This window comes from Ursus americanus, chromosome 1 (genome assembly GCF_024610735.1).
Source record: "Ursus americanus isolate L20-20 chromosome 1, mUrsAme1.1.p, whole genome shotgun sequence".
Taxonomy (NCBI): Eukaryota; Metazoa; Chordata; class Mammalia; order Carnivora; family Ursidae; genus Ursus; species Ursus americanus.
In genome coordinates, this window is record NC_142127.1 from 50711207 (window position 1) to 50734978 (window position 23772).

The 23772-nt window shown below is 43.6% G+C and overlaps 2 protein-coding genes across 3 annotated transcripts in view; both read left to right on the forward strand.

Annotated features, from left to right (window-relative positions):
* Positions 1-8514: 8514 nt before the first annotated feature.
* Positions 8515-14240, forward strand: LOC148110757 (uncharacterized). Its single transcript, XM_087864520.1, has 3 exons — positions 8515-8554; positions 9396-13737; positions 13949-14240. The coding sequence occupies exons 1-2, from the start codon at positions 8515-8517 to the stop codon at positions 10097-10099; spliced, it is 744 nt and encodes a 247-aa protein (XP_087720646.1). The 3' UTR covers positions 10100-13737; positions 13949-14240.
* MAP3K20 (mitogen-activated protein kinase kinase kinase 20) overlaps positions 9181-23772 on the forward strand; it is a 170028-nt gene continuing 155436 nt past the window's right edge. Inside the window, exons 1-2 of one of the 2 annotated variants that reach the window (XM_045779685.2) lie at positions 9181-9390; positions 21726-21918. In XM_045779685.2, coding sequence (XP_045635641.2) covers positions 21760-21918 — 159 coding nt within the window. In that variant the 5' untranslated portion in view covers positions 9181-9390; positions 21726-21759. Of the gene's footprint in view, positions 9391-21204; positions 21556-21725; positions 21919-23772 lie in introns of those variants that run through there. The other variant, XM_045779680.2, reaches the window with a different exon arrangement.

Consider the following 23772-nt stretch of genomic DNA (forward strand, 5'->3'; position numbering starts at 1 on the left):
CAAAAAAAATTATTGTTATAATAGAAAAAATGGTCTTATTTAAAACCCAAACTAGCTCATAATTCATACCGGGAAAGTAAATCTCTCTCCTTTTATTTTCCTTTTCAGAAGCCAATGGGAAAAGAAAGCAGGAAAGACTGAAATGTCAGAGTTCTGGGCAATTCTGCTGCGCTCTAGCATACATTCAGCGTGGACATAACATTCACGGCAGCAGGAGCCTAACCAAACCATTACCTTTCCTTGTGGAGATAAGTTTCCAGAATGCACATTGACATCACTCTTCCTTTTTCTTAAAATCCTCTAAGTCATGATAAGCTTAGGGGATAGTTTTTCCCCCTGCTATTTTTGACAGATCCTCAGAGGCTGCAATGATATTTTTGATACCCTTCATAATATCAGAGGACTTCTACCAATTCCTAATTTTTTCCTGATCTTTACCATCTTGATAACTGGCCTCTCAAGTTGTAGCAAACCTTTCATCCATTGGGCTACTCTTCCTAAGTATTTTTCCTGGGTACACTTCCAACACGATCTCTCACATGTTCTCTTTAGTTATCATGGTTTATAATTTCACAATGTGAGAAAGAAAAAGTCCAAGGCATGCTAGCACTAATTCTACTGTGCTGGCTGAGTCAACTATGAAAATATCCGAAAGCACGCCTGCCAGGCAGCTTGTCCCTCTACGTACTTGAGGTTCCCGTTGAATCTTACATTCGTGGACATGTCCTATAGGAGAAAAGTCTACTTCACAGAAGCAGAGAAAATCCATGCCAGTTACCTAAAATAGTCAACATAATTTTTCATTCTTAAACATAAACAATAACTAATAACGACCAAATATCTGAGCAAACTAGTACCGTAAGAGAGAAAAGTAAAGGGAAATAAAGAGAAAAACGGACTCCAGAGGAAACAGAAATAATACAGGTAACTGAATAATAATAGTAATAATAACAGCAATAATAATAGCAAATGTTTAGCATGTAGAACACGACTGATAATAACAATAATAATACATAGCATTACTGAACACTAACTCTGAGCGAGGTCTTGTTTTAAACACGGTGTGTATATTTACTTACTTAATCCAAACAAAAAACCCATAATGGTCCCCATTTTACAGATGAATAAACTGAGGCCTGAGAGGCTGAGTAAAATACTCAAGGTCACACGGTTCATAAGCAGCAGACCTCAGTCCAGGTCTATTTAATTCCTAAGCCCATGTTCTTAGTCCCTACGCTCTATTGCATTGACAGCCTTCATCTTTGAGTTTTAGATCCGTCCAAGTCCTCACTCACATCTCTCTCAAGGGGTCCATCAAGGTATCGGGTTCTTACATACCAAGACCCCTCAAGTCCCAATCGGACTTGACCACGTGTGGGAAAGGGCGAGAGCTTGAACTCGACGCCCATCTACATACATATTGGAGGTAAGACTACTGAGGTAGAGCCGACGACTTCGAGAATACCCATGAGCGTCGCTCGCAGCACGTCAACACTAAAACTTGTTGCGTCCAGATCCCTCAGGACGGGAAATAACCTGCATCATCTGGAGATACATCTGCTACTACTTCCTCCAGAGCCTGGGGATGTTGCTGCTAGATAACAAACTGTGAAATCTAACACACGGAAACTCATTAGAGGGCTTTATGCAACTAATTTGCATGGCAAAACGATCCAGATCAACTGGTTGCATAGACAGGCCGTGGTTGGTTAAGTGAGGTTGAATTTTGATTACTCAACTGAAATAGCTCCGTAGGATTTTGCAAATCTGACATAATTATTTTGAAATGTTTGCCGTAACAGTTCGGTAAGGTTTGCTTTGTATTAATGAAGTAAAACACTAAGACAATTACCCAGTTATTTCGACTCTTTTACTTTTGCCTGGTAGTCAGTGGTGAGGAGAATTGTGATATGTAGGAACGTGAAGACTAACCTCGTGCATAGTGATTGAGCTGCTATATGTGAACGTAAGGACAGAAATAAGTGGCGCGTCAGAGACCTCATCTCGTCGGAAAATGGACGCCGGCGCTATGGAAGGCCTAGGACGGAAGATGATGTGTGACAGAAAGTGAGGCAAAGGCTTAATGAACCTCATTCTCTGATTTGAAAGTAACATGTCTAAGCCTATTATAAAAAACAAAGTCACCCCAGATTCTCTAGGTGTCAGGGAAGCAGTGAGTAGATTTATAAGAAAAGAAAATATACACACACACTCTGTAATATACATATTATCTTTTCACACATATTTAATGCTATTTCACATATATTTAATACACATATATTGCATTTATATATTATATATAATTTATATATTTATATATTTTATACATATAAATATTTATATATAATATATATATTACATTTGCTTAAGAAAATATCTAGAATCTATCTCTTTTTAGAATACTGAAACTACTCTTAGGAAAATAAAATATTATGGTTATAATTTTTTAAATGTAGGGTATTTCTTACATCAGTGGAAGAATATCCACGGAGAAGAAAGACTTAATTTCCTTTTATAAATAGCTGTGGATTAGAGTACAACAATAGTTCTAACTCTGCTATTGCTGTGCATTTAAAGCCAAGATGATGACTGTATTGAAAAAGAGGGAAGAGAAAATCAATAGATTATTGCTTCAACGGCGCTCACAACAGTGCTGATTAGAGAACACAAATGGATTGCATAATAGTAAAATAACTATAAACTGGGGATGGATTTAAGCCTATGTTAAGACCATTCTTAACTGCATTGTATCTTTAGAAAACATGCATTGAAATTACAACAGCAAATTAAATCTATTCGACCGCAAAATTTAATACATAAGAAATAGCATTTATTAATGATCTGGAAGAGGGGGTAAATAGCATGTTAATGAAATTTGCAGATGATACTAAATTGGAAGGTGTTACAAACAACAATGTGGACAGGAATTTAATACAAATGGACCTTAAAAAGTTCAGGAAAGCCAACGGTGGCAAAAAAAAAAAAAGACATATAAAACTTATAAAAATATTCGTTCAAAAAATTTCGACTTGAGAAACAATAATATAAAAGAGATGTGGATAGAAAAGTGACTTTGAAATTTGATCAAGATTTCCGGTATAATAAACTGGTTAGTCCACTCTTGAGAGGTCGTAGGCCAGCTGCTGGGAAGGAGTCATTCCTTCACCCGTCATCCCCTCTACAGGCAGACCAGAAGAACTATATTGCTTACTTGCGGACTTCCTGGAGGCAAGCAAAATGAAGAAAACAGACCAGGTAAAATAGTTTTAAAAATTTGCTTATTGAAAAGAAAGGAATGACTAGTGAATAGGGAAGGCACATGATTACATATTGGTATCATCATCTAATAATGTTTACCCTGAAAAATCTACAGAGAGCTGAAAATTGCATATAAAAGATGGTCGATGTCACTTGATTGTTTATGAGCATTTACTCATTGGAACTAATAATCACCTTATGAAATACAGTTCTTGCTTTTCCAGATATCATCAGATAGAAGAGTTTTCCTTCTTAATCACATGGGCCCAAATCGAATAAATGTGTGATATCCTCAGTGCCATATGGGATAATATCATTGGTCTTCTTAGAATGTCTGGAAGTCTGGGTCTGAATTTGCTTCATCCAGGAGAACAGCAAGATGGGTCGTCTGGGGGCTCTGGAGATGCTGAGAAACTAAGTAATGTATCTCCAGTGTCCTGCGAGTTCACCTGGGGCTAAGATACAGTTATCCGGGGATGAAAGCTCGGGTCTATTTATTGTCTCTGTTAAAGCAGAACCCTCCATTTCAGAAACATGACTATTTTCATTCCATTTTCTATTTCCCTTAAGATCGCACGCTCTCTTTGACCAGAACCTGCCACTGCCACACGTGTGATGAAGGGAGGATAGCGCATTCCCGGTGGCCAGGTGTGATGCTGAGGGTGAGAACTGATGGAGGAAAATCCAGGGAAGGGGTGGAGGCGCTGGGAGGTGGGCAGCGTCGGGCCAGTGAAGACGGGGGATGGTGTCAGTGAGGAAAATCCGGATCAGACCGTGTGCCCTAAGGATCTCGGATGTATTTAGCAGACAGCAAAGTGTCAGTAAAAGTGTTTGAGTAAAGGTTTTGAGTTTTGATACAATTCTTCTATGGGCTGTGTTAGGTATTCCATCCAAATACAGGTTATTCCCTGATCAGATAGGCATGCCACGTGGGTCTTCCGCCAAACTGCAGAAATGTTGACAGGGCAGGATAGAGAACAGAGCCCAGCTACATACCATGAGAAACCCTTTGGAAGGGAGCACTGCACCCTGAGTGACATTAGCATTCTTGGGGTGCACCTTTGAAGGTGTTTTCAAACTAACAGCAATTTACTGTATTGTATTGTCATTCATTAAAATCCCCTTCTGATTTATAAAGTCGTCATGAGAGACTCTGTCATGTTTCACTGAGGCACGTGCTTCAAAGTTTCTCTGATTCCAGCAGAGAAAACCAAGTTTGTCGGGACGTCTTGATTTCAATGAGTCCACGCTGGTTCCCGGTGCTCACATTCAAAGCAATTACCAGCTTTCCATTTAATCATGGCATTTAATAAGAACTCTAGGATCTTGCCGGAAAATCATACCAACTGTTCTATATTTGGGGAAGAAGCCTATGAGCTTCTTGCAATAAAGTAGGGCTAAGAGCCAACAGGAGAGATGGCAAGGCTCAATGCCGAAAGGGTATGACAAACTCAGTTATGATTTGGTCACATTTTAAATCGAGGGTATCCAAGAAGAATAGCACGCGAACAATAGCCAACGAAGCCGTGCCTAGGGTCAAGACGCAAAGGGAAGTAGGCCTTTACCATCTCACATGACCATCAGGCAGTCTGGCCCCAACTAAGGGGTAGCTGCTTCGGGATAGGGCTGGCACCGCATCCCAGATTATCTCAGGTCCAGCCAAGTGCTCTCTTTCCCCTCTGGGCAGCTGCCCTGTGACGCTGCAGCTGGAGGCAGGCAGGACACAGGGCAACTGAGGGCCTCCAGCTCCGGAGCGCCTCAGACCCTCTAAAGCAACGGTTCTCCACGTGCACTCCCAGAACCCCTTCAGCGCGTCCGTAGGGTCAAAACTCATCGCCGAAAGACACTAAGGTGTTATTTTCACTGTACTCTCTTATGAGCGAACCGTAGGCTCTCGCAAAGGGTACATGTGGTGTGATACCGGACTACACGAAATGCAGAAGAAGATAGGAGAATCCAACTGTCTTCGTTTAGACATTACAGAGATTTGCAAAAATATAAAACAATGACATTCTTCTCACTTTTTAATTTTGCACAGTATTTACTTTTCACTAAAATATGTTATTTATGGTAGCATAAGTGAATTTTAAAGAGATTTCTGTTTTGATTTCTAATGATAAATATTGATAGATATAACTTACCTATACAAAAACTATGGACACCCTCAAACACTCTAGAGTGTAAAGGGGTCCTTAGATCCCAAAGTTGGAAAATCGCTTACTCTAGAAGAACAAGCCCTAAAGCCCACCTCTTGCTCCCTGAGGGAAGACCAGTTGCTAAAGCTTTCCAAGACTTTTTCCTTTCCTACAGCGTGGGATGATGGTTCCAACTGCCCGACAGGGTTGTTGTGAAGGTCAGATGCACAGTCCGTGTACAGCTCTCAGCTCGTGTGCTTAGCTCCTGAGCACTCGGTGAACAGCAGCCATCACTATTATTATTATCCTGAGCAGCGATCTTACGGCTCCTGCTGCTTCTATTACCACCATCACCAGAGTGATTACTCCCGCCTGGCAACGCCTTCACTCAGCTGAAGGATTTATTCCTTGAACTTGTTAAATGCTCTTGGGCCTTTGTACTTACTGTTCCTTTTGCCTGTAAGACTTTTCCCATCTCTCTGTCCAGCAAATTCACTTCATTCTTCTCCCATGGACATGGAGGTTCTTTGACCTCTCAGAACCGTGTTCCGTGCCCTGCTGTAATCCCACATCCTTGCCTTCCTAAGAGCATACCACAGTACAATCACTTGTGTCTTTTCTAGTTTTCCATTGCGCTCAGCAAACTCTGTGAGCACGGAGACCACGTCTTGGTCACTGTGATTACCTGCTCAGCAGAGTGCCTGCCATTCAGTAAATGCTTGTTGAACACATTGTGCCAAAGTCCCCAATTTTTCTTCTTGCCCTCCTGTTCCTTTCAGGCCCCGGAACACCTAAGCAAATTTGCTACCCGCAATATTCTTGTGAATTCTTCGGTCCTTACGTTAAATGTGAAAGCTAAGTTCCAACAATGACCTGGGCTTCATTCCTGATTTTAAGGTCATGGTTGCTTATCTTAAAGGATGTGTGACCATGTGTCTTCATTTCCCAGGGATCCAGCATGGTGCAGGAGGGAGAGCACTAGCCTTTGTGTAAAAGCTGGTAATTCTTAGCTATGGTCTAGACACAGACCACTCACAGTCTGCCATGGAGGACTGAGATGGCTGGAGAAAATGCTCCTGGCTCCCCATGTGCCTCAGAGCGCTGATCACTACAAAGGGTGGGAAGGATAATCAGAATGCTCTCTTCCTTAAAAGTTGCCTTTCCTTCTATCCTTAATAGAATTTATGTCTGCACTTTTCTGATCCACCCATAGCTGGTGGCAGTTTCAGAATTTCTATTCAAGAGGAGCTTAGAGACAACAGTCTGAACGGGGAACCAGAAGAGTTTTTTCTTTAAGCTCTATTTGCATAGCAAATACACACTGTTTTTACTGACATTGCATATTTATTTTGGAGGGTGTTCTTGGATATAAGAGGGTGCTAAGGACTCCCAATCCACCCCACTGCTGAGAGTACATCTATTTTTAGTGCAGAGACATTTGAAGTAAAGGAATAGGAAGGCTTGATAACAGAGGTTTGACTAGGTCTCTTTTGTTTTTGCTATTCACATTTATAAACCTACACAGGTGAGAATTAACCAATATGCTCTCAAAAAAAAAAAAAGATTTGAAGGTTTGAAAAAGCAGAGTCAGCCATGGGAATAAGCACTAGACTATATTTATTAGGTCTGGGGCTTAAAGAGCTCAGTATAGTCATAAAGAAACAGGCAACTTGACCAAAGAAGAGTCAGACTTGAGGCGTCCAGTTTATCACACAATTATGCATTTATTTCAGCTGTGGGCAGATACAACAGAAATAAGATATGACCTCAAGGAACTCGCAACCTGGTTGGGAAGATAAGAGAATGCCTACCAGCTTATCATTTAAGCATATTTGTGAAACTACCCTTTTGTGTTCACTGTTCCTGCTGGTTATTCTCTTTGCCTAATTATGTAGGGAAAATAGAACAAAGGAAAAATGGGTGGGAAGAAAGGGGGATGTGGTGAAAATATTAAGACTCTAAAGACATGTGCCTCAAATTTAAAGCTGGAGCCTGTGGCTGACATCTAACTGCGCCCCCTTATTTTGCAGAGGAGAAAACCGAGGCCTGTCTAGCGAAGTACCCCAGCTGATAAGTGGTAGAACTTATCAGAAACCAGGTTCTCTAAGTCCCAGTCTAGTGCCTTTGCCATCACAGGGTAGTGCCTGGTGAGGCAGAATGACTGGAGTCACGTGAGACATGGGGCTCTCCTGAGGAGTCTTACTTCATCCTTCATGTTTAGATGATTTTTAGAATTATTTGATTACCTACATCAGGAATTTGGTTAGCATGACGGTTTTCATCAATCCTCATTTCTCAGTTACCAAAATAGAATCCATCAGTGCTAAAATTTCTACTTCTCACCAAAAGGGAAAATTCAGTAATTTGAATAACAGTCGAGAACGTGGTGTGTTTTTAGCTTATATTCACCCATCCCTCTGTTTTCATATTTTCAACTGTCTGAGATTTACAATTCTCTTTCTCTCGTGACCTCTTTTCTGAGTCTCTGTTTTGCATTTCAACTGCTGCGTGTCTACCTGTTTTGCCTCCCATGAGGTCGAACTCAACAGGAAGCCAGCCTCCCCCCCACAGATCCCTATTTCTGTCAACGGCACCACCGTTCTTGCAGTCACCCAGGTCTGAAACTCTTTCCTTCTTCTCTTCCACACCCCCAACTTCTGTGGCCTCTTCCTGAAACATGTTTCTCAATTCCATTCCTCCTTTTCCAAGTTCATCTCCTACTCTCCTGCTCAGGTCCTCACAATCCCATTACCGGGTGGTGACAGTATTTACCTCTCTTGCTGCTTCCCAGTCTTGCCCTAGCAACCCATCCCACAACCACGTGGACTGCTCTCTCTCTCAATCACCCTTCAAACACAAACACCTATTTTAACCCTTTGATTCTTTTTTTTTTTTAAGATTTTATTTATTTATGTGACAGAGAGACAGCCAGTGAGAGAGGGAACACAGCAGGGGAGTGGGAGAGGAAGAAGCAGGCTCCCAGCCCAGGAGCCCGATGTGGGGCTCGATCCTAGAACGCCAGGATCACAGCCTGAGCCGAAGGCAGACGCTTAACGACTGCGCTACCCAGGCGCCCCTAACCCTTTGATTCTAACTTCCCCCAGTTCCCCAACGCCCGTAGATGATAAAATCAGAACTCAACCCCCTGGATAATGCTGCCGGTACCTTTGAGACCTCTCACCTTTCCTCCGCAGAACCATCCTTCCCAATTAACAATCACTTGCCTTCCCAGTACTTATGGCCCCCTCTTGCTCACACCTGAAATGAATTCTAGCGTCCTCATCTGAACTCCGTTTTGTTAAAGTCACCAAGCAGGGCAGCAGACCATGACCCCTCCTCAACATTCCATGGGTATTTACGGATGGTCCCACCCAGGCAGCCTTCAGCCCTATCTCCTAGAAAAATCTTTCAGGTGTGTGCCCTTCCCAACCAGATAATTGACTCCTGCAGGGCACGAAGCAGCCTTCCATCTCCTAGTATTCCCAGCGCCTCTGACCAGGTAACTGTTGCTTGATTAGGCTGAGTTGACCCCACAGGTGATGGGAAGTTGTTAAAATGAGGTGAAGCTACCGAGAGGCCCAGAGGCCCGCCTCCCTCTCCCGGCGCCCCGCACTGCAGGGCAGGTGCTCTTCCCACCGAGTCCCCCCATCCCTCCCCCCGGGGGGCTGCCGGGGCGCGGGGGCGGCCGGAGCCCTCGGGGGCGCAGGCCCGGGAGGCCGGCCAGCTTCCCCACGCCCCGCCGGCCGGCGCGTCTGAGCCGCGGCGCGGGCACAGAGGCCCGGCCGTTCCGCGCTCGGAGGTAGGTGGTGCTGTTGCCGTGACTGTCTTCCTCATTGGCGCGGGGCGGAGAGGCGGAATGTTCAACTCCTGACTCGGGCGGAAGCGTGGGAGCCGCGCGGGCCGCCGTCCTCTCGACCCCCGGGTCGCCGCCCCTGCCCTCGCCGCGCGCGGGGCCTCGGTGCCCCCGGCTGCTGCTCGCGCCCGGCCCGGGAGCCAGGTAAGGGGCCGGCCGGAGGCCGCGGAGGGCGAGGGTGGGTCGGAGGCCCGCCGCGCTCGCGAGGCTCGGGGCCGAGGCCCTGCCGGCCTGCGGGGCTCTGCTGGGCACCCTCCCGGCCCGGGGCCCGCGCAGGCGGCTGCGGCCGGAGCGAGCGTGCCCGGCGCCCGCGGAGGTGCGCGCGGCGGCCCAGAGGGCCCGGCGAAGTTCGGGCCGGTCCCACGTAGAAGTTGGCGTCCGGAAGGGCGGGCGCTGCCTGTCGGGCTTTCCCGGCCCTGCGCGCGGCGCGGGCGCGGGGGCCGCCGCTTCCCCTCGCCGAACGCCGGGACCCCGCCGGCCGCGCCTGCCACCCCGGGCCCCGCGCCCCGGAGCGCGGGCCTTGCCGCGGGCGAGCCGGCCCCTCGGGGAGGCGAAACGCGAGTCTTCCAAATCAGGGCAGGGCGCGGGCCACTTCCCAGCAGAGGGCTGTGCGTGCCAAGAGAGACCACTAACTTCTGCTTTCCACCGGCCCGGGCGGCTTCTCCCACCGCGAGCCGTCCTCCCCGGCCCTCCCCGGGGCAGCGCGCAGCTCGCGCCGCCCGCACCCTCCAGCGGCCCCCTCTACTTCCCGCGGGGGGCGAGGGTGCTGCTCCCGTCGGTCCCTGGGCCCCGAGACTTGCTCCAGGCCGGGAGAGGCAAGCTGAGGCCGCCGCCACGCTTTGCTTGCTCCTGATAGCTTGCAGACCAACTTTACTACGGACCCGGCGAGATGGCTGCGAATTGCCTAAAAACGGGGCAGGTCATTGTTAGATTGCTGAAAATGTGTGTTTCTGATGAGCTTCGAGATGTTTGCATAAGCACTGTTGATGGAGGAGTTAATTAGTATTTTTGTTAGTTTCTTTAATAACGAAAGCAACATCGTTTAGTGGCCCGATCCGATGATACTGCAGTAAGCAGCTCTCTATTAATAATGCTGTATTCGAATCCACTTACAGAATTAACGCGAGGCTCTCTGAGTTAAGATGGTTGCTAAGGTATGTTCCTGTTTTATCCCTGAAGCTGGTTTAGGAGAGCCTCCTTGCTTTCCTGACCTCAGTTGAAGTGAACGGTCGGGATTCAGTGGATCCGAACCCTCAAACACACTGAAAGACAAAAATAAACAAATGCTTCAAGACCGTTAATGACTTCTTTGTAGTAGGCCTATCTCCACAGTGAAATTCCACGTCGGTGTTTTGTTTTTTTGTTTTTGATTTTCAAAAAAATACAAGACGGATGCATTTTAATTATGGTTTTGGTCATTTGTAGAGCCTTTGTTTAAAGTTCCTGCTACAATAGTGAGAGATTAGGGAGATTGCAAATGAACATGAATTTGGTTTGTTTGGAAAGAGTGAATTAAGATAAAGGAAAATGGTCCCATAAAGCAATGTGTACTGTTTTAGTCTTTCACAACATAATTCCTATTATAACTTTTCTGGGAGGTTTTTTTTTTTTTTTTAACCTGGAAAATGCTGTTTGATTCAGACATTATAGTGGTAATAATTCCAGAGTAAATGACCACAGTGCAATGGCAAGGACCCTTTTCTTGTCTAGGAAAGCAAATAGATGACTGATCTCTTCTTACTCTTTTAGGGAACACATAAGACACATTAAAAAGAGAAATATCCAAATATTAAGCAGGAGGATTTGGATCTAAAAATGGATGGTCAAAGATCTTGGGAACTAAGGGACCTTCTTGCCAAATAAGGAAACTTGGCAAGCTGCACTGTGTATTTTAAGTTAGCACAAGAGTGAGTGTTATTGGCAATATATTGGCTGAGTGCCTATCTGGAATGAGCAGTGAAACTGACTTTGACAGGGCTACAAAACTATAAACAGGAGTTATGAGGGGTGTGGAGGGAATAATCTAGTCAGAGAAGACACTGGGGAAATTACAGTGATGTTGCATGAAAAGAGGTCAGGCATACAGTGAAGCTATTAGTGTGGAGTAAGAAAAATGGACAGTCTTTAGAAATTGTTAGATTCAGAGAAAAGAGGAGAGAATCAATGATTTTTTTTCTTTTTAAAACCAGAAAAAGGTGTTCGTGGTGATATAGTACTTCTTGGAATAAGATAGCCTTGTATCTGTATCCAGAGATATTGAAAATAAAAATCAATTTGGATCATTTGTTTTCCATTTTATTCTACCCAGGACAGATTGACAGGGAGGGTGTCTTATCAAAATGTAATAGGAATAGGTAAGGCACCTTTTGGTCTTACTGCAGGGAAGATTTAGGCTACTTGTGTTGTGGCTGTTAACGTTGCCCCACTACACACAAATAAGCCCGAGTTCCAGCTGTGACCAGAAAACGGTACCTGTTAAGGAAAGAGAACTATAAATGCTGGAGCTTAGATTGGTTTGCCTGATACGTGGGTGCTTTTGTGTCAGACCCTCCTACGGACAGCTGAAGCATCGATTATGCCCTAATAGTTCAATAATCCCAACACAGGAGAAGATTCTGTGAGGAACAAAGCAGCCGCTCATTGACACCCTAACCCTGCATCACAATTGTTAATAGGAAATTAAAGCCTCAAATTGAACTTTAGGTGGATAATAAGCAATCTAGTGATTACTGTCCTAAGGAAAGGGTTTGTTTAAAAAAAATAGCAAATTTGAAGGAGGGGACAGAATGATACAGTGGAAAAAAGACATGGTGAAAAAAAAATGGTACGACTTTGAAGTCAGAGCTGAGTTCGAATCCTGTCATGTCATTTGTAGGTTAGGTGGTTAGCTTGGGGAACTTTCATTCCCTTCTTCGTGCATTTTCTCATGTGTAAATGGGGGACAGTGATACCTGCTTGCTGCGTAAGCGTATGAGACAGCACGTGGAAATGCTTGAACCAGCACCCGAAACTTCAGCCACCATACCCGAGTGGTAGAGAAGAGTGTTCCCCACAGTCCCAAGTGAGACACAGAGCAAAGCTGCTCATTTCACCTCTACCCAGGTAAGGCTTGCCCTCCGTGGCTGGCCCGGTTCCCAGAGCACACTTCATGCGAGTAAACGGGCTGGGGGGCTTTCCTGGCTACTCTCCTGCTTTAAGTACAAGGCTTCGTAAAGCAGCTTTGTGTACGTCTGTGTTTAGGTACAGCTTTAGGATATTTGGGGGAAAGAATCTGAAGATTATTGCATTTGAATATCTACATGGGGAATTTGAAGAACTTGGGAGTTATATGAATAGGGGAAGGTTATGACATAGAAGACCAAAACCAAAGTTACTTGGAACCGTTCTTACAGCTGGCTTTGAGCACAGCTTATCTTCAGGAGCTAAACTCCTTCTTTCTGGACTCTGTGTAGGAAAACCAAAAAGAGAAGGCAAGAATCGCTGTCTAAAGGTCACAAAGTGAATCTTCGCTTCCGAAACTTCTCTACCAAAGTATCCTATGGTGAGAAGAGTGTATTTCTTCAGGGATCTGTAAATATAGCCACAGATACCCCCCCCCCCATGTAAACAAGCACTTTCTTTAAAATCTTGTATTTCATGTGAATGTTGCATTCTCTTCTGTCCTGTTTGACTTTATTGAACAAACCAGTGGACAGACACGTGGCGTGTTTATTCCCCCAGACGTTAAGGTAAAATCGACTCCTGGGACGCGGGTTTGTTCACAGGCCGTCTGCCCAGTGCCGCGTACACCGGTGGGAGGAGGAGCCCGGTTCGGATAAATGCACCTGCACCGTTAGGCTTTGCAGCCCGGCCCCCCGCACGGGGTGATGCAGCTCCATTTTGCGGAGGGAAGAATGGCAGAGATTTCTTATTTTCGGTGGTTATCCTGTGGCTTTCAGCGTGAACAAAGTTCTTTGGGAACGGAGAGGGAGGAGGGAGGGGAAAGAACAGTCATAGGATAGAAATCTGGAACATGACTCTTAACCTTCCCAGCCAGTTTGGGAGGAGAAATTGAGGAGTATGGCCCAGTCATCTCCATCATCTCCATGGCTGACGGCAATCACTGCTCCTCCGCCTTGCCAGGGACTCTTAGGTCAGGTTCATGACTGTATTCCGGGGGGGGGGGGGCATCCATCCTTTACAGTAGGTTGATTAGTCCTAGAATACTCATAAGGTCACTATGTGGCTGTTGCAAGAATCTCCTATTCCTTGTGCCCCCCTTCTGTGGAACACTGTCCGCAATAGGCAGCTCACTCTCAGAGTGGCTTATTTTCTTCTTAGGCAACTCTAATAACCAGGAATTCTCTCTGTACCTTTTAGGTTGGCGATGCATAATATGGGGTCTTCCATGGCCTTCTGTGGTTTTAACAGTCCCCACTGGCTTTCATCTGATGTCACGGTTACCGGGTTTTAACTGCCCTATTTACCCTTCTCAGGGAACATTCGTTCTAGGTAATTCATCCAAGATTGAACCTGTTTGTTAGCAGCCAGGACAGGTCAGATGCTTTCTGTCTGACAGAAAATGGTTCAAGGGTAGAGACAAAAGCCAAGTAGCAGCAGCGTGAGGGATGGGTAGGCCTACTGACTGCAGTAAGCCTTGTTTACTCGTGTTTTCTCCCGCACCCCCCTCCCACCCCCACACATCTGTGAATTCCTCTTCCAGCCAACCCATGGAAATGGGCCCTCTCAATGCGCCTCTACTCTACTCGCAGACTCTGGCCAGCTCTCTTCCCAGGCCTCCAGTCCTTGGACACAGTGCCCCTGTAGGGACCCCGTGTCCCCAGAAGTACCTGCATCACGTTGCCTGGTTGGGCTTCTGTTCGAGCACAGACACATTTCCACACAGTACTTCTGTGCCAGAAGTGCCCCTGCCTCCTGCATTCCTCTTCCGCCAGTGTTTTGCCTCCAGTAACATTTCTGGCAGTGGAAGTCTGTCTTCATTAATTGAAATATTAAAGCACAAATAAGAATGTTTCATTTAACTGGCTCATTTTTATTTTAACCTTTGCTCTAATTAGAGGGATGTGTTTGTTACTTGTATGGTGAAGCATAGACACACACACAAAAAGAAACAGTAGCTGTTCCATTTTTTAGAGTCTCAAAGTCTGCTTCTCTCTGATATCCATGACTAAAGATCCTATTCACCGAGCCCAACCTGTTCTGCACAAAATCTGCTGCTTTCCAGTGGCAGCCTTGGAGGAAGGAAGGAATGTCTGTGGTAGACAGAGTATTGGTTCGTTCTTTTTGCATACCTAGTCTCTTCTAGCTAGTCTTATAGATCTTTTTTGAGTGGTTTAAAAGCAAAAGCAGTAGAAGAGTAGTCCTGTTCAAGAACAGAATCTTAGAATCTTTGCCCTTGCTGTTACGAACAAATACAACAAACTCAAGCTCTCCCCATGTTTTGAAGGTTAGACTTGTAGGGGAAAAAAATCGTTGTAGAACCATAATCCAAGTGGTATCGTTTTAATACACATGATCATAAAGCACAATTTGTTTTATTCGCTGATCTATGTTAAGGAAGCTGAAACAATACTAGCGTAAGTAAATATTAGAGCAGCAAGGTTGGCAGAAGAATTTGTTGAGGTGTGTTTTCTTGAAGGTTTTTCTGGTCCTATTCAGGTCATTCTAAAATAAATTCATTTTTTTCCTATATTGCATCAAAAATAACCTTGTAACTTTTGTGAAGAAGGGAAAAAGGAAAATGTCAACGAGGGATGGAAAAAGAGGAAGAATCTGCATTCAGAAATTATAGGCCCATATAAATCTAAAAGAAAAATCCAGAAAAAGTCCAAAGACCTATTTTCTAGTAAAGTTAGTTTTTTTATAAGGTGGACTTAATTTTACAAAAAAGTTATGATTTGCAGGTATTTAATGAAGGTGGATGCAGTTTCTTGAATCCGTTTGATAGGCCGTAGATAAGATCTAAAGGCAGATAGTGGCCACCATGGAAAGTAGGTATACTCTAGGAACCTACCAAAGTGGATGCTATCATTGAAATAAATAGGTCTTAGAAACTCTGTTATCTAAAAAGCGCAAAAAAAAAAAAAATCGTCTTTTAATAACTTATTATCCTTATGAAAACGTTTAAAAGAAAATTATAATGATACACTAATAAGATCTTGCAAACATGGCCAAAACCAGAAGAAGCAAACAGAGGAGTGAGAAAAAACATTAAACCATACACAGATAAGAAGGATTTAGGGACCAATAGTACATTTATCTATTAATCATTGTTCTGCCAAACTAAGGGAGATGTAAAATGATTCTGAAAACAGGGAAAAAAACAATGGAGGAGAGCATACTGGACGAAGAAAGCCAAAGAAGTCAATGGCTAAATATGATGACAAGACTTATTAAGAGAACTTGACAGCCATCATTTCCATTTGCTGAGTATCGTATACTAGGCACTGGGCCCTGCGCAAGGCACTTTCAGAGCATCTCCGCCGTCCCAGCCAAGCAGCGTGGGTGTCCTTGCCAGTGAGAAGACTGAGGTCCCAGAGGCACAGTACCTGGGCCAAGGTCTCGCAGCTGGTAAATTCACGTTCGCTGCTGGATCTACCTGGGGCCTTTCCCCTGGACCATGCCGCTTTTGTGTTGAAAATAGCTGTTATTTGGCAAGAAGACTCATTAAAGAAGTCAAATAATATTCTGTAAATTTGGTAACTTTTGATCTAGCCACTTTGAGTCATTTGGTAACAGAATGGAAGAGATTTCAGATTTTTTACTTACTGGATCTAGGAATGTCATGGTCAGAAAATGTGATTGGTTCAAGGGTTACCAAGAGCTAGAGGCAGAGTTCAAACTCATTATATCTAAATCTTGTTTTTTTATGTTAGGATGCTAGCAGGGTCTTTTTTTGTTTTATTTTGTGGTTTTTAATTCGGGACAGAAGTCCATTTTTTTGCACTAGAAAGCTGGAAACTTTGAAGTCAAATAATACTCCACTTAAGGTTTTCTGCCTCCACATGGTTTCACTTCTGATGATCTATATATGCTTTCAGCAATTTAGTTAATAGTTAAAAATCTTTTTTAAATTTCGGTTTTCACATTTTTAAAAATTGCAAAAGTTTGTCTTACCGTTCAGGTACTCAGATGATTGGACTGCCCCAGCACTTGAGTGATTTTCAGCATTTTCCTGCTATTATGCTTTGATTTTGGTGATATCTCCGCTCTAGTTTACCCTTCAGCGCTGTGTGGTAGATACTTATTAATATCTAAAACAGCCGTGAGAGTTCATGAAACAAAAGTTAAAATGCTACAAAATTAGGGCTGGGAATTGTGGCCTGGAGAAAAATTGCCTTTCTTGTGTAAAAGCAATTATTTTAACATGGTGGGATATCAACATCATTTGATTGGGTATGCTAGGTAAATAACATTTATATACATGACTCATTAAATTCCGCTGTATTCACTGGAGAACACCTCTGAAAAATTAGAACATAATTTGATCAGGTGGTAGTCTTCCCCAAGATGCTCTACGTATGATTAATCAGCAACTCATATTTTCCATTCTTCTCATCATAAGTTGATCGTCTTAGAATAATGATTTTAAATTAAAGGGGGTTAGCTCAAGGGGAAAAATAAATATACAGGTATCTTCTGCTTTTTGAAAATTTGCACGACACCACTTTGCTTTTACGAAAGACCTGCATTCGTACCTGGTTTTGCTAACTGAAAGAACTCTGAAGAGGATTTTTCACTTTTAGGAAAAAAAACGGCAAAAGGGAAAATCGCATTCAGCGTTTGTTTTGCAGTGAGCTGTTAATCGAGGCGGCATGCACCCCAAGCTCCTCCTCCCCCACCACATGCCTCTCAGCATCAAGCCGCTGTAGCTTTGAACTGTGTCTGAGAGCAGCTGTCCTTTATTTGTCTTGATTTATTTTGTGCATCCGTTAGCAAGATGTGTCCTAAGCTATCAGAAAAGCCTAAGAGGGGTTAATTTTGGAGTCTGGAAATACTCAGAATTTTCTCCATGTAAATTAATGGCAGTTGCTTTTTTGCTTTATGCCATTCTGGCTAATGAAAGGTTTCATAGGAAGGTTCTACTTTGGGATAGCGGGGGGAAACCTGTACGTGGTCTGACACGCACATAGAAGGCAGTGGGAATCTCAGTCCGGTTTTTTAGCTAAGTCCGTGATGCTTTGCCAAGCTCACTGGAATTAAAACCTGTACTCATACTCCCCAGAGTTGTTGGTCTCTTCAGTAATAAGATGGGACTTAATTTTTTATGGTCTCAATAAAACATTCAAGTAATTACATAGTTCCATTCATACGTAGCCATTTTCCAAATGGCAAGATGTATCACAACGTGAGTAACAGTGATTCTGGGAAGAACACGATTTAATTGCCTCATCTCAAGGAATGAAGGTCCTGGAGAACAATACTTCTCAGAGATCAGCCTTCCTCTGGTATCCTTAGGTCAGTTTCGAATGTAACCGATCCCACCTCAGTTCATCCAGATTCCCTGGACTCGTTCTGTACAAAAGGTTTAGATTTATGCATGTTGATCTCATCCTGGGTTAGATCTCTAGGTTTGTTTTGAAAAGAATTTCCTTCCTCTTTCTCCTCCTCCTGCTCTTCCCTCTTCTCTTCCTTCTCCTTTGGACTCATAGACACCCAATTCTGGAGTCCCAAATATACTCTCCTCAGTTTCCCAAGAAGCCTAGGCAGCAGTTTCCAAATCAGGATTTGCTTCACAGTCCTCTGGGGGAACTTGTAAACACTACAGATGTCAGATTTTACTTAGCCTGATTGGAATCTTTCTAGCTACAAAAAGTGTAAGGGAAGAATAGCCAGAAACTGTTCATTCATTTGCGCATTCATTCAGCAGTTTTTGAATGGAAAACGTGCAACATGCCTGTCTGTGTACTAGGTGCTGAACTCTAGATGTAAATAGAAATGAGCTTTACCTTTAAGGGATTTATAGTCTGGTGGGAAGTAAGTGGGAAAGCTGATTGGGTAAAGAAAGGTGCTAAGGCACAAAAGGATAATTTAATTCTGCTTATGAGACTTGAAGCAGATAGTCGGGGATGGGAGTTTCCTGGTCAGAGAAAGACGTTCAAAGTAGAACTAGGTTATGCAAAGGTAGGGAGATGTGAGAGAGGTTAGCAAGTACTGGGAACTCCGTGTAGTTCCTCATGTGTGTATGAGAAAACAAGAAGTAAAAGCTGTAAGTGGTAAAGGAATAACACAAGAAAATTTCCCAGAATTAAAAGACATGAGTTCGATGAGAGTATAGGCTGAGAGCGTTCACTGAATGTCCTACCCGTGAACGAAAAAGACTCACTCCTAAACATGTCCTATTAATTTCAGACTTCTAGAAATGAATACAGGGTCCTAAAAGCTTTCAGAGAAGAAGTAATAGTGTAAAAAGCATTAGTATCAGCAGAGCAGTATGAGGCTGCTTTACAGCCACATTAGAAACTAGAACACTATGAAGTAACACTTGAACTTCTAAGGAAAATTATTTCCTACCTAGAATCGCAAACCCAGGCAAGCTACCAATGAAGACATTTAAAGACACACAGATTCTCAAAAAAATTACATTCCGGGTACTCTGTTAGGTTGCTAATGGGAGATGTACACTGTCAAAACAAGGAAATAAACCAAGAAAGAGAAACCAGGGGATTCAAGGATGGGGGTTCTCACAGAGAAGGTGAAGGAAATTTTAGGATGATGGTGAAGGAAAGTCCCAGTCCAAGTCAGGCCTAGGTAGCAACCATCCAGCCAGACTGAATCAATATGAAGAGTACAGGAGGAATGTCTGTAAGAAAAAATAGAACACTGTCCCCCAAATTACCTGATGTTTTCATTTTATTAAAGGAGTTTTGTAGTTCTTGGGAGAGTTTGATGAGGTGCATAAGTGGCAAGAATATAAAAATGTAAGCAAACAACAAAAATGGAGCAACTAATAACTCTAGGAGAAACAAAAAGTTATCCAAGAAAGGAAAAATCATTGAATCCAACATAGCAGTCCTGGGAATATTTACTTTGTCTACAATAGTCAGACTACTGACTATTAACTCAACTAAATATTACCATATATTTGTAAGCTGGGAGGATTGGGCAAGTGTGACATATTTCCATGCAAGGAGTAAAGGGGGTATATGAAAACTAAATCCTTTTCTTCCACAGAGAGAAGTTAATAGGTAATATCTGAAATGGAGCAATCAAGAAATAGCAATATGAACACATTTTTTAGAAATATGGAGGTAAATAGCAGAAGAAAACGGTAAAGGAGTTGAAATTAGTCCCTCTGTAGAGAGAATTGGGTACGGGGAAGGGTGGAGTAGGAGAGTTCTATTTTTTATTATAAGCTTTGTGGTCCTATTTTATTTTTATACTTTAATAAAACAAAAATGATAACAATATAGACCTAGCATCGGTAACACTGAGGGGATCTTGCAAGTGGTGCTTTGCATTTTGTTGGACCGACTTTTTAGCTTGCATATTCTTTGTGACTACCGTTGGCACATTCCTAAATTTTATCCAACCTCTCTTCTTTTCTATAACTGAATATGAATTGAAGCAAAAGTTAGTAAGGTAAATTGTCGACTCACATGTGTGATAGACTAAAGTTGGGTACAGTGGGTTTTCCCCCCTGTATTTTTGTGTCGACTGTAAGCTAGCTTTTAAACTTTAGATGATAAATAAATAATCCTCTCTTGCCTTCTCCCCAAAGTAGAGCAGAGTTTGACTTTGTGTAAGGAATCAGCATTCTTGGGGCACCTGGCCGGCTCAGTAGGTGGAGCAGGTGACTCCTGATCTCAGGGTCGTGAGTTCAAGCCCCACATTAGGCATAGGGCTTACTTAAAAAAAAAAAAAAAGAAAGCAGCATTCTTCAGTGACATGACGTTCCTAAAATGGGACTGGTGGCCAGCTGCACGTGAAGATCTCTGAGCCGACTGTGTACATCACTCAGCAGAGCTTCAAGTTGTTTATGAAGAAACTTTGTCCACATCGCCCCCTCCACCTTTTTATTTTGAAAATAATCAAACCCCACAGAGAAATGGAAAGAGTAGTGAAGTACTCGTATAACTTTTGCCTAGATTCACCAGTTCTTAACATTTTGCCCCATTTGCTTCCTCTCTCTCTATATCCGTGCACTGTTTTTGGAGGTTGGGGGGGGTTGAACCATTTTAAATTAAGTTGTAGGTATAATGCTTAAATATGTCTCCCCGTAGATCTCTCAAGAACAAGGACATCCTCCTACCAAATCAGAATACTGTTATTGTCCGTGGGTAAAATAATAGTACCTAATATGTAGTTAGTATTCAAATTTTCCTAAAATCCCAATAATACTTTCTATAGATTCTGTTTTTCGATGCCAGTATCCAGTCAGTGGTCAGTGATTGCATTTAGTCATCGTATTTATTTATGTCTCCTTGTGAAGTTTTCCTGCCTTTTCTTGACATTGACCCTTGGGAGGACCCCAGGCCAGTTGTTTTGCATGCACAGGGATTTGTCTTTTTGCGCCCTCATTGTGGGATTCTGGTTTACAGTTTGGCAAGAACATGTGTACAGACTTCTGTTATCCACCTGCTTTTTTATGCAGGTTCAAAATTTTAGTCCATTGTTTTCTTGTTTGTATGTTTTTGTTTTGTGTTTCCTGCTAATCTGTGGTTTGGCATGGGCTGTGAAGAATGACCACTTACCCGGGTAATAGTAAAACTCCTTAGACTGCAGAAAATATCACCGTAATAATCTCTGGGAGGGGTAATCCGTTCCTCTGGAGACAAACAAAATATTTTTTTTAAAACATTCTTGGCAGAGTATTTTGGATGACTTAATATATTGTAATCAAGGGCAAATTTTCTCCTCTTTAATTAAGTTTTGCTACAGCATCCAGTCTAGGGAGCCCCTTGTGGAAAACCCTAGGCCAGCTTTTCTGTCCTCCCTAAGCGGAGCGGTAGCTTTCGGAGCAGAAGCCCTGAGCGTGGGCTCAGTTCGCAGCATCTCGGCCGTCCTGGTGCCGGGATGCCCCGTGGCGTAGGTGATGGGTATTTCGCGTGAAGTGAGCGCCGCGCGGAGGGACGGCGTGCCGCGGATGCCCGGAGAGCTCTGCCAGCCTGCCGCCGGCAGCGTGCCCCGCCGGTCAGGGCTTTGTGATAGACCTGGTGACACAGTAGCCTTTCGGCAGAGCTCCTGGGGATGTGCAGGAAGTGCTGCGCCGGCTTTTGTCAGGGGGGAAATCTGAGCCATTTCTCTGTGGACAGCTGTGTTTCAGAGTCTGGACAAGTGGCCGTTGACTTTTGCACACGGGCTGCCAGGGTAAGGGTTTTCATTTTGGTTTGTGCGGAGCCTTGCTTTCCTTTCTCATGAGTCATCACGGTTCTTTCTGGACGTTTCGCAGCGCTTGTTACCCGTTATCTAAAGTGGGATACAGAGGATTGGTCCTAATAGGTTTATAATGCAACTTTTCTTTTGCTTTCTCTCTGCAGATTTTGTGGGAGTCTAATACTTTGTCATTATGAGATGTCGTCTCTCGGAACCTCCTTTGTGCAAATCAAATTTGATGACTTGCAGTTTTTTGAAAACTGCGGCGGAGGAAGTTTTGGGAGTGTATATCGAGCCAGATGGATATCCCAGGACAAGGAGGTGGCTGTGAAGAAGCTGCTCAAAATAGAGAAAGAGGTAAGGTCTTTTTCTGCTGTCAGAAATGGTCGCGATTGCGCGTATGTAAGCTTTTCAACCGAGTCAGAGGTCACGGGCTGTCAGGGACCTAGCAGGCGAGGCCTTTGGGGCTGATCCGCGAGGCTGTTTCCCAGTTTCCATTCTGGGAGCCCCATAAATAGAAATCACTGCCACGTGTGCTTTAGGACTGAGTTCTCCTAGGGGTCATCTGAACCGAGAGGATTTCTTTCCATGGCATGAAAGACCGAATGTTCTCTGAGCTCTCCTTGAGGGGAAGGTGAGGCTTCAGACCTTCCCAGTCTTCAGGCTTGGCTTTTCCCCAGCTCAGCCGAGAGGGGTCAGTAAAGAGCAACGTGTGAAAATTTGTATTCCCTTTCTATTTTGGGTTTCGTGAATTCGTGGCCATCAGAAGTTGTCTTTAAAAAAATAAAAAGCATTATTTTTCTACTGAAATCTAAACAATACTAGTTTCTTGGATTTCACCTTTACTGGAGGCCAAAAGGGATGGATTTTGTTTAATAAAGTATTACCAGGTGTTAGACAAAGGGCTGCCCTATTTGTAAAATCAGAAAAGGGTCTTGGTTTCCCCAGTCTGGGACTTGTGCTGGTCCTGGGGGAGCGCAGAACTCCTACCTAGGCCCTTCCTCTTCCTTAGGAATATGACCCAGCTTGGTGCCCCCGTTCAGTTTGGCACCTGGCGGAGAAAGCTAATTGTGGAGCTGACCTGCAGGGGCTCATTGGCATGGATAGCTTTTAACAGCTACCCTCTGGAGCTTGTTTCGGTCATTTCTATTTATGTCCTATTCTGGCTAATTATTGTGGTTTTTTCCCCAATGTCTTTTTAAAGGGAACTTTTCCATAAATATCTTTTAATCTCCCCTGAATGATTTCATTTTTTTTTCATTAACTGCTGTCAGTGAACCATAGCAATTGATAGAAAAGGAAACCTGAACGGCAGCACTTTGTGGCGTTTCCCCCCAGCCGTGCGGTGTGACTGCGTGGTCCCCAGCTGGGTTTCCAGTTGTTGATGCCAGGTGAGAAAGACTAAGATCTTTCTGCCTTGGGGTACCTGTAGGTTGTGGAGAGTATTAAGGAGCGATAGCTTTTAACGCCAGGATGCACACAAAGCAGGAGAGTGCTCTGTAGAAAAAGTTTCCTCTCTCCTTAGTTCTTGATCAACACGTTTGAAAATAGTGGCCACAGAGTAAAACCATTTCTTACTCTGGACAGAACCTAGCTGCTTTTATCTAGTGGACTCTTACATCCTTTACAGGCAAGCTTAATCGTAGCCATTTTATAGATGGGGAACTAGAGATTTGAAGAATGTATTCAGGTGCCTCAGAAAGGGGCAGGTAAAATCCAGGAGATCAGACTCCCTGTTCTGTAGTTCTTAACTCTGAAATCTGTAGTTGACCAGGTTAGATAGAAAATAAACCAATTTCATCAAATTTATATTCAAAATATTTAAGTATGCTAATGTCTGTAAGCATGAAGTCATGCGGCCTCCGCTCAACAAGCCTGTTCTTACATGATTGTTGGATGTGAAAAAGACTTTTTGAGTCATAGAACAAATTTTGCCAGGAAAACAGTAATTGCAACCTGTTCACTCCACCCCCACCTCCCCATACATAATACCACTTATTTTTTTATTTTTTTTTTACTATCTTTGAGAAAGCTAGAAAAATGGCATAGGAAAGCACAGGGGTGAAAGCAGGATATTAGAAACTACCAAGTCCTGCTCTTACGTAGGTGTTTAACCTAAATGGGTTATCACTCAGAAATGGAGGCGATTTACAGTCAACTGCAGGAACATACCTCATACACGGTAAGTAGGAACAACAGACTCAGTGCCAG